At 35.6% G+C, this 10,177-nt stretch overlaps 2 protein-coding genes across 8 annotated transcripts; one reads left to right on the top strand and one right to left on the bottom strand.

Moving 5' to 3' along the window:
* Positions 1-587: 587 nt before the first annotated feature.
* Positions 588-4,470, top strand: LOC107901283 (F-box/kelch-repeat protein At1g55270). Of its 7 annotated transcripts, none has more exons than XM_016827217.2 (4): positions 594-884; positions 1,557-1,692; positions 2,884-4,045; positions 4,169-4,470. In XM_016827217.2, exons 2-4 carry the CDS (start codon positions 1,666-1,668, stop codon positions 4,267-4,269), a joined length of 1,290 nt encoding a protein of 429 aa, XP_016682706.1. In that variant the 5' UTR covers positions 594-884; positions 1,557-1,665; the 3' UTR covers positions 4,270-4,470. The 7 variants fall into 7 exon arrangements, with proteins under 7 accessions (XP_040951184.1, XP_016682706.1, XP_016682705.1 ...); XM_016827216.2 differs by having other exon boundaries at positions 960-1,692; XM_041095250.1 differs by having other exon boundaries at positions 588-884; positions 2,884-4,470.
* Positions 4,471-4,856: 386 nt separating this feature from the next.
* Positions 4,857-9,912, bottom strand: LOC107901286 (probable ethanolamine kinase). The gene is made up of 11 exons (XM_016827221.2): positions 9,670-9,912; positions 9,367-9,458; positions 8,958-9,064; positions 8,485-8,590; positions 8,007-8,129; positions 7,632-7,723; positions 6,864-6,948; positions 5,926-6,031; positions 5,748-5,814; positions 5,260-5,352; positions 4,857-5,164 (listed from the first exon to the last, which is right to left on the bottom strand). The coding sequence occupies exons 1-11, from the start codon at positions 9,870-9,872 to the stop codon at positions 5,048-5,050; spliced, it is 1,191 nt and encodes a 396-aa protein (XP_016682710.2). The 5' UTR covers positions 9,873-9,912; the 3' UTR covers positions 4,857-5,047.
* Between the last annotated feature and the right edge of the window lie 265 nt (positions 9,913-10,177).

The raw sequence follows: 10,177 nt of genomic DNA, 5'->3' as shown, positions 1-10,177 counted from the left end.
ATAAAAAAATATAATTTAATTCTTACTACCAAAAGCTTCCATGATACATTTAGTGCCAAATAACCCATGGTTAGTTCTAATTCAAAATTCCAACCTACCAAGTTTACTTCTATAATGTAAAAGAAGAAGAAAAAGTATATTTATTAACAATTAATGATGAAGTAATTATTATTTTAAAATAATTTTTACTTGTATTAATTCAGAAGCATACATTAAACCATTAATTATATTTTTTTACATAAATATCATCTAAAGCACACTATTGAAGATTATCATTTGAAACAGAAAACATTGTGTATATGCAGAGTAAAAATGGCTTCAAATTAAACAGTCCGAAAATTGGAAAGAAATATGTGTACATACATATATAATATTTATAAAGTTGATAGCTCTGTTTGGCAATCAGAATCCAATCACTGTGATCTCAGATCTGAGTAAGAAGAACAACTAGGGGGCTGGACCCATTTTGATCAATGATCATGATTTTTAGACAAGATAGAAAAATGGCCCAATGCTCCTTTGTGGAGTAGGAACTAGGAACTAGGTGATGTGTAATAAATTTGGTGTAGTCGTCTAGCATGTACCATTTGCTGGAGTTGTGGAAGGTGTGAGACCCACTGTGTTTGTTTTTGAATCTTTGTCCAGTTCTCTGAAAATCTGTGAGAAATAAATAAATAAAATAACAAAATCTTTGTCTCAAAACTAGAGGGGGGGGGGATTGGATTGCTTGTTGAATGTTCAACAACAGGCAAGGGGCAACAGTTATATTCCTATTTGTGATTTGCTATTAAAGTTTCTCTTCTCTTCTCTGCTCCCCATTACAACAAACCACCAAAGTGTCATCATTTAAGCCTCATCTTTCTCTGCACCTTTTGATGTTTTAGGTTTGCTTTTCTTTCTTTCTTTTGGTCTCTCTTTCTCTCTCTCTCTCTTGTTGAATAAACTCTTTTGCTTGGTAGGTTGTGCCGTTGAGGTAGATGGGCCCTGAACTCCACTGATACATTTTAATGGGACTCTTTCTTCTCTTTCAGTGCTCTCTTTGCCCCCATTTTTTGTCCTGTCTCGCATCTTATGTTTTCTTTTCCTTTCCCTTTCCTCTTTTGAGTTCTTAATACCAAAAAGATAAGATTCTGGGGTTTCTGTTTTCTCCATTTTGAGTCCATGGCAAGTCGTTTTATGGGGCTTCTGTATTTGGTTTTTTGATTTCACGCATGGGTTTTGGAGATTACCTGTTTAAAATGTTGGATTTGGATGGTATTCAAAAATTTTGACTGATTCTGGTTTTTGAGCCCGACCTCCCCCTTCATATTGCAAATTCCCCTTTTTTTTTTCTTTTGATAGATTGTTGAGGTGTTTGATCGTTAAGCTTTAGGTGTGTTTATATTTAAGATTTTCATTCAAGCTGTGGATTTTGGAAAGATTAAAAGTTAGCCCCTTTTGATTTTGGTTCATAAGAAACGATTCCTTAATCTGTATAGATCTCTGAGATTGTTGTTTTGAAAATGGAAAATCTTTGAAGGGAAATGATGACGATAGTGAAACTTGTTTATTTGTAGTTGATGTTTTGTTGGGTGGAAGAATGATGATTGAGAGATAGGACTTGATTCTGGAGGTTGGGTTGTGGGTGAATTTGGTGTTGGCTAGTTGTTGTTGAACCAGGAAAGCATGGATAGAATGATTCAACCTCCATTGGTAAGTTAATTAGCCCCTTCCTTTCTGCTTTTCAATTCAATCTTATCATCTGTTTGAATAAATGCTATTTAAATGGTTTATGGTGATAATAGCTTATGCTTGCCTTTCTAACAACTTGATGCTATGCTGGTTAAGAGCTTTTCTTCAAGTATCCATGTCCAACACTCTAGTATGATGATCCTTCAAATATTGAACATACTCGATGTTGAAAACATACTTGTATCTGACTCTCATATTGCAGTGTCTCGGCGGTCCAATTCGTTGTTCTATATTTTGATTTTTAAACTTAGCAAACAACATGGACCTCATATTTCTTAGAGGCTGGAAAGTTAGCTCTCTCTTGACTATTGTGATTGATTTTGCACCATCCTTCTTTGATTGATGGTTTGACCATTCTTAGCTTTAGTCTGTCTCAAAAACTATTCTTCGGTAGACTCATTTTATTGTTTGGCTGTGCGTGCATTTGTGGATGAAGTGGTGAACATAATAATATTGGAAATATATACAAAAACTTGTTTGCCGAATTTACAGTCTTCATGGCTTTGTCTTAAACTTCCAAGCTCTTTTTTTTTTCTGAATCATTATGGACTGTAAGTACGTAAAATGTGAAACCAAAGCGTTAACCAACTCGAGGTTTTTTTATGGCTTTGAATAGTTGCAATAGATACCTTTAGGATGCTGTGAAATTAGGTTAGAAGGTGCATTACTATCCTCAATGTTGAAATCTGTTCTCTTTCAACATCTTATTTTGTGTTTAGGAGCTTTTCTATCAAATTTTGTTGCTCTTTTTTTGAGTTCAAGCTTGTATACTTGACTGTCTAATACTATCAGTATGACCCTTAATAGAAAAGGAATCCAAGGTGCCCTGCTTCCACTCACAAGTCTTGTATTCCTTTAGTATTATTGGAATTGTCTTTGATTCTTATGGTTTGGATTGTTAATTGGATCTTGAAATACTGTTCCCCCGCCCCCTTTCATCGTACTGACTATAGAAAACAGAGTGCAACATCTACTCAAGATGGTAATTGTTGCTTGTATGTTGGCATCCGGGGTTTACAATAAAAGATGTCATAAATCAAGTATTAAACATTGATAAGCAGATCATGCATGCTAGAAATGTCTTGATCATCATAAATAAATGATATATTCAGTAAGATAAAAACTCTCACTAATTGTGAATGTTCTTGGCAGGTTGATACAACAGCTTGTTTATGTAGAGTGGATGCTGGACTCAAAACTGTTGCTGGAGCCAAAAGATATGTACCTGGTACAAAGTTGTGTCTCCAACCTGATATTAAACCATCCATTCATCCGACAAGGAGCAAGGCAACACGTGGTGATAGGAGCCGTAACCAGTCTCCTCTGCTTCCTGGACTCCCTGATGATCTTGCTATTGCTTGCCTAATACGTGTCCCACGGGTTGAGCACAGAAAGCTCCGCCTGGTCTGCAAAAGATGGTATAGACTTTTGTCTGGTAACTTCTTTTATTCACTCCGTAAGAGCCTTGGAATTGCTGAAGAATGGATATACGTAATTAAGAGAGATCGAGATGGAAAAATTTCTTGGCATGCCTTTGATCCTGTATACCAGCTCTGGCAGCCACTCCCTCCTGTCCCTAAGGAGTATTCTGAAGCCCTTGGCTTTGGATGTGCTGTCCTCAGTGGTTGCCACCTTTATCTATTCGGTGGTAAGGATCCATTAAAAGGATCAATGCGACGAGTCATATTTTATAGTGCTAGGACAAACAAATGGCACCGTGCCCCAGATATGCTTCGTCGAAGACATTTCTTTGGTTCGTGTGTTATAAACAATTGCTTGTATGTTGCTGGTGGAGAGAATGAAGGGGTACATCGATCATTGAGGTCCGCTGAAGTCTATGATCCCAACAAGAATAGATGGTCATATATTTCAGATATGAGCACGGCAATGGTGCCCTTCATTGGGGTTGTATACGAGGGGAAGTGGTTCTTGAAGGGCCTTGGACCTCACCAACAGGTAATGAGTGAGGTCTACCAACCTGAAACCGATAATTGGTACCCTGTCTATAATGGAATGGTTGCAGGCTGGCGGAACCCATGTACTTCCTTAAACGGCCATCTTTATGCTTTGGAGTGCAAGGATGGTTGTAAGCTAAGGGTTTATGATGAAGTGACTGATTCTTGGGGAAAGCATATCGATAGTAGGATTCATCTGGGCAATTCTCGAGCTTTAGAAGCAGCAGCTCTCGTTCCACTTAACGGGAAACTCTGCATCATTCGGAATAATATGAGTGTATCTTTGGTCGATGTTACAAAATCCGACGATCTGAGGGGAGCTACAGCTGAACATTTATGGGAAACCATAGCAGGGAAGGGTCAGTTCAAGACCTTGTTTACAAATCTTTGGTCTAGCCTTGCTGGGCGGAACCGGCTGAAAAGCCACATTGTTCACTGCCAGGTTCTCCAAGCTTGATTGTAAATTTTGTTTTCCAATATAGGGTTGGGCTCTGTAGCTGAAGCCTCTTGGTATCTCTTGGAATGTGATGGGGTTGAAGATCCAGCAGCATTGTCAAAGTCAAAGGATCGGATACACCATTAAGGTATGAAGGTGATATTAATGAGGAATTGTGGTTTTGCTAGATTTGGTAGGAGTATAAACATTTATATAAATACATCGTTGTTACATTACATGTAGAAAGTTGAAAAAGCTTGTTCTTCACTTCTTTCACAAATTTTTCAACATAATCAACATGTATTTTAAATGTACAAGAGATCCTGAACCCACTATGGTTTTGTGCCATGATAAGGTCTTACTCTTCTCCCATGCTATGCTTATCTTCTTAAAACTTTAAACCTTGGGTCACAGCTTGAAACGACATTTGCCACCACCTCTCATAACCTTCACTCGTAATACAACTATTACATTGGTTATTATTTTTTCACTCAGTTTTAGTTACTTAATTGATTTGACCGCCCACTTTTAAAAATAATTGATCTTATCAAATTTATTGAGTTAAATTAAATTAATTTATATATTAATGTCTATTAATTCAATCATTTTGGTTATGGATTTCATTACCCATGAATTTACCCGTTTTAATAAACCTTAAATTGACACAACCGAATGCATCAATTGCACCTATTTTTGGTGATCTGTAACCCAATTTGAACTTGAATTTTGGATATGAACGTTTAATATTTAATAATCACTGTAAATCTACTAGTTTTCTTTCAATCTTGTTTTTCAACAGTGTGTCTCAAAAATGGGATACAAAACAATATTTTACAAAAATAAAATAAAAATAAAGTGCTCTTTCAAGTCCATGACATACATGATTTTGCTATTTGGGCATGACACTATACAATCTTGTGCTTTTTTAGACTGACAAGTGAGATTGTGCAAGTGAGACGCACATCTGCTTCTCTTTCTCGTATTGATTATACCGCAAGAAGAAATAACCCAGATAATCAAAATCTATGGCAGACATCTTTGCCTACAACAATTAGCAGGAAAAAACAAAAAAGATACGACTTAGATATATGTTATGGTTTGTTGGGTTTGGAAAGGCTAGGTGGAGAAAAGGAGTACCTGAATTAGGGCCCATAAAGCCCAATACAAGTGCGAAGCTAGCATGAACGTGTTTGTCTCGATATACAGAGCTTTAAGATCTTTTTCTGGTACCTGCGGTTAAACACAAGGAGCTTTGAATGTAGATATTTTTCCAAAATTGGATTTAATTTTAGAACTAAGTTACTCTAACTCTTCATTCTCTTAAAGTACTCGCATCCGACATGTGTCCGTAACATACTCAAATAGGAAAACTAAAAAAAATTGAGTGTACCCATAACAGATACACATATCCAAGACTCATCACCGAGTCCGAATAACATTGGTTTAAATGAATAACAACTCAATAGATACCCGTATCCAAGACTCATCAATGAGGCTGGATAACATTTTTTTTAATTGATAAACATGTTCTTTTCATACAAATAAAAGAAAGTTACATTCATGTCCAAGTTGAAACCTCTTATTGCTCAAATCACATATGCAACTAATCAGATACCCTTACATACCTCATATGGTTTTTCAGGTTTTAAATAATGCCTGAAAAAATGGTACTGCTCATCTTTACTAGGATACCTACATTAACACCATGTTCAATATCAGTAGGTATCAAGCTATTCAAATACACAACTTGGCTGCAGAAAAGAAACACAGAATTGTAAGGCAGAAAATATAGAGGAAGCATACAAGCTATAATCACATTCATAGCCTGCATATTCATTGAAGTGATTTCCGATGTCATAGCCTCTGTAACTGTATGAACCGTACTCGAAATCTATGAAGTAGAGGTTATCTGGGCATTGACAAGATAAACAGTTAAGTGAGCATACTAAGAAATTGAAACAATTTATAGGTTAGGGAAGCATAAAGAAACTATTCTTGGATTGAATCCAGCAATGAGGAACCAAGGTAACATCAAATTCTTTTGTTTTGAGGTTTTGATTTCTCATTACATCCTATCCTATGTGTTTATCATGGTGACAAGGCCAGTGTCTTTATTAGGAATTATAAGAAGAAAAAAAACCCTTATCATAATGATAAAGCCAGATTTTCAACCCAGTAATGTCTAATCGAGTAGAACACCATTCTATGTATCCATACATGTCATATTACACTCGACTATGAACATGTAGCAAGTTGTGTTCAAATCAGATGAAAACATAGGCACTACAATTTGGACGCTAGCTGGTGCACAGTTGACAGTGGCCACAGTTTCAAGTAAAACAATATGAAAATACAGACAGATGGCACTTTATGGTTCTTCCCTGTTCGTCTTTCGATTCTTAAATGCTCTGAAGTGTCTGATAATGACATCTCAATCATATTAGACAAACTTATTTTGGCTGGAAATAGGCAATGTTCAGAAATAGCAAAAGAAAGGTCCATGGGGATTTATTATCCATCTCTTGAATGTGGCCTTAGGTTAGGTTTAACAAGAAAGCAATAAAACCCAGTACAGATCACATTTTTTCGAGATATTCCACATTGCAAGCAGCCTACGCCTCCCGGCAACCTAAGCTGAATAGTATGTATGTATGTATGTTCTTCCAGTATCAACAGAACAAGAGGAAAGATGCCAGGGTAACAGATCATTCAAACTCAATATTATAAGTTCAGAGACATACCATGTTTATCATCAAGCATCAAATTTCCAGAAAGTAAATCATTGTGAGAAAACACTACCGGAGCATTAAGTCGATCTGTTAATTCCTGGTCCATCAAGAGATACTCTCATGAACTGGGATAAAGTTCTTGATCTTACAAGAATCAATATATAATAAAAAATAAAAGACAGAACAGCAAGACTTCCTGATAGGGCTGAGTATTATTTGGTTAAACCAAAAATACAAATCAAACCCATTACTTTCGTTTGGAGTGGTTTGGTTTCGGAGTTAAAATTTTTCAGTTCGGAAGCAAACCGAATTATATATTAGTTTCGTAATATTTTAAAGCCTATCCAAATTCCAAACCAAAAACCAAACTAAAAATAAATAATATAATATATACTATTATTTTATTATCTTATTTGAGGCAGTTTTTTACATATTTATTTATATCTAAAATATATAAGCATTATTTAGATTAGGATTTCCTCTGAGGAGAAGTTATACACACTCCAAATTTAAGGGATGACTTTTTCTTTCATTATTTTTTCATGTCATAATTTACATGATTTTGACTTTTGAGGCCAAAACCAAATAAGAAACCAAACCAAGCCAAATTCTTTCCGTTTTGTCGGAGATGATTCTTGTTGTAATTTGGATTGGTTTGAATTCAAAAATTTAGACACCAAATCACACCATAATCATCCTTATTTTCCAAGCCAATAAACATGTAACACCTTCCCTTCATCTGCATGAGATGAATAAACCATATATAAATAGAGATTTTACCTTCAGCTGTGTAACTTCCTCGTGCACTTCCTTAAATGAAATTGTCTCATATCTCCTCTGCATATCGGGAGCTTCAAACCGGAGAGAAGATGCTGCAACAGAAGGCCCCAAAGCATTAGATTACATCGTGTACTGCTAGGCAATAATCTTGAGAACAAACTAAACAAGTCCGCATTAGTGAGGACCATCGACAATAGCAGACTGTAATCAGTCCAAACTCCAGACAATGAATGTCTCTCTTAAAAGCCAAAATTGGAAAATAAATGAAAGAAAGAAAACGGGTACTGAAGTCACTACAATGGAAGACATACTTAAAATTTATTTTAGCTGTAAAAAACTAACATAAAATCATGTGGAAAAAGTTTGTTCCCAAACCTTTCTCAAAGAACTTGAAGATGTCAACCCATAGCTGAGGCTCTTTAGAACCAGGAATTTCCACTTGATGGAATCTACGAAGTTGCTTAGCAATTTCTGCAGCCAGCTTAGGCTTTTTCATGTCTGTCAAGGGGAAAGATAAAATTATCAGTGCAAAGATTGCAGGCCCAACGATAGCTAGCAGTTGAGTTAAAGAACAATTTCCAATATTAAAGGTAGTAATTACTTGCAAAGAAGTCAGTGTCTTCTTAAATTAAATTTAATATACTTTGAGACTATGTCAATATCAATAATAGTTATACAATAAACAGGGAAATAAAAGGCTTTAAGAGAGGAAGACAAATTTCTTGAGCATGCTTCCAGCGCAAAACATGAGATTAAGCTGCTCAAAGGCATAAATCTTCTCAAATTTCTGATTTCTAAAGAACACAATTTCAGGTGCAGTTTTACTCCCATGGGTGATCTCTCTTATGCTTACCTGCTGGGTTTAAGGTACGTGCATTTATAAAAGACTGCACCATGCCATTTCCAAAAACTCCAAGCAATTTAGCACCAAATCCTGCAGCCGAGAGGTATTTGATTGCCTAAACACAATATGAAGTGAGCAATTAAAAAGTAAAGAAAGGAAAGAAAAGTGTCATCAACTAGAAAGATGGTAATGAAACCAAAAAAATAAAAGATTGGGATGAATTAATAATTATAACTAGCTAGAATTTAGTTGAGCAGAACATCAAAAAGAATTACTAAGCATATCTTTGCCACCTCAATTACATGCATGCAAGAAACATATTTCAAAGGAAATCCTAAACCAAGTCCAACAATCCCTTTAAGCAAGGTTTGAGCATTATGAAGGTAATATTATGCGCACCAATATCATTCAGCTAAAAAATACGATATTTTCGAAGACAATATTCTACAGAAAGAAGCGTCGAACAAGTATAGCGGGAATACCTGCAACTCACGTTTCCGATCGATGACATATTCAGTATTAGGTCCATATAATCTAACTGTTACAGCCACATTATCTCCATTTCCTTCCTTCACAGAAACCTTTAGCACTGCATTAAATTTATTCACGCTTAGCAAATAAATTGCCACAAAATCAACCAAAAACCGCAAAAAATAAAATAAAAGAAAAAGAAAATATAAAATAAACACGAGAACAATCAATAAACCGATCTCTAGCCTCGTACTACGGACTTCTTTTAAAAAAATTCTAGTTCATATTCTTTTTCCCATCTGAAACACGATAAGAAAATTGTGCTAGAAAAATCGTTCTAATAACTACGAACAAATTAACTCTCTCCTCTACGTAGAACGAAAATTTTCCATAATAAACAACAAAAAGACAAGGGCTCACGAAGATTCGTTATGCCGCCTGATACTGTCTCGACGGAGAAACGAGAATTTTCCAACTTCTCCCATTTCCTGAACAGTTTCTTACACACGTCGCTGTATAAATATATAAACCGAGAAAAATGTCATTAAAAACAAAATAAATTCGAAATTCCAGGCGTTTGAGCTTGTCATACTTAGCTTAAAAGCAATGAAATAAAACTTGAAGATCCACCAAATAGAAAATGAAAATGAAACCATAAGACAATGCAAGCTAAGAGCTGAAAATTAAATTTTACAAGAAAAAGAGAACGGGGAAGAAAATAACATGACGCGATGAGACATGACGGGGAAAGAAAGAGCGGTATCGACGGAGAGAGGATGGTGAGGGATTGAATCGTGGATAGCTACGCTTGGTGCGATGTCCATGGCGGTCCAGATATTTTCCGTTGCCCCCATTGTTAATTCTTGGAGCTTAAACTTAAAAGTTTGGCTAAATTTCCAAGACATTTTTGGACCACTCCACTCCATTTATTTCGGGAAACGGCAGGCAGTTTCATAATAAATGAATAAATAATAATAGAAACAATTGGGCAAAATTAGGAGAAATCGATGGAGTCTACTAAATGGGAATTAAAAATGGGTAAACTTACGTTTTGGCCCTCGAATTTTAATTTATTACGAAATAGTCACTAATATTATCTATTTGTTACAATTTGATCATTGAGCTGTTATCAAATTGCACAGTTAATCCCTACACTTCTCTTCTAAACCTTCATCAGCATTTATATAACATGGGTTACCCAAGTTTGAAATCGTTGTTGATGATACATTCA

This window comes from Gossypium hirsutum, chromosome D06, assembly GCF_007990345.1.
Source record: "Gossypium hirsutum isolate 1008001.06 chromosome D06, Gossypium_hirsutum_v2.1, whole genome shotgun sequence".
Taxonomy (NCBI): Eukaryota; Viridiplantae; Streptophyta; class Magnoliopsida; order Malvales; family Malvaceae; genus Gossypium; species Gossypium hirsutum.
The sequence above is the reverse complement of the archived record's forward strand: the minus strand, read 5'-3'. Positions and strand labels throughout refer to the sequence as shown.

What these genes read in the sequence shown, in the direction of transcription:
- LOC107901283 (XM_041095247.1), top strand. Translation starts at nt 1,754, where the DNA reads ATGCTATTTAAATGGTTTATGGTGATAATAGCTTATGCTTGCCTTTCT. An exon ending in TATCCATGTCCAACACTCTA is followed by an intron (nt 1,862 to 2,883) that starts GTATGATGATCC and finishes TGTTCTTGGCAG; the next exon opens with GTTGATACAACAGCTTGTTT. An exon ending in GGAAACCATAGCAGGGAAGG is followed by an intron (nt 4,046 to 4,168) that starts GTCAGTTCAAGA and finishes TTTCCAATATAG; the next exon opens with GGTTGGGCTCTGTAGCTGAA.
- LOC107901286 (XM_016827221.2), bottom strand. Translation starts at nt 9,872, where the DNA reads ATGGAGTGGAGTGGTCCAAAAATGTCTTGGAAATTTAGCCAAACTTTT. An exon ending in ACGTACCTTAAACCCAGCAG is followed by an intron (nt 8,130 to 8,484) that starts GTAAGCATAAGA and finishes TCCCCTTGACAG; the next exon opens with ACATGAAAAAGCCTAAGCTG. An exon ending in CTTCAAGTTCTTTGAGAAAG is followed by an intron (nt 7,724 to 8,006) that starts GTTTGGGAACAA and finishes CTTCTGTTGCAG; the next exon opens with CATCTTCTCTCCGGTTTGAA.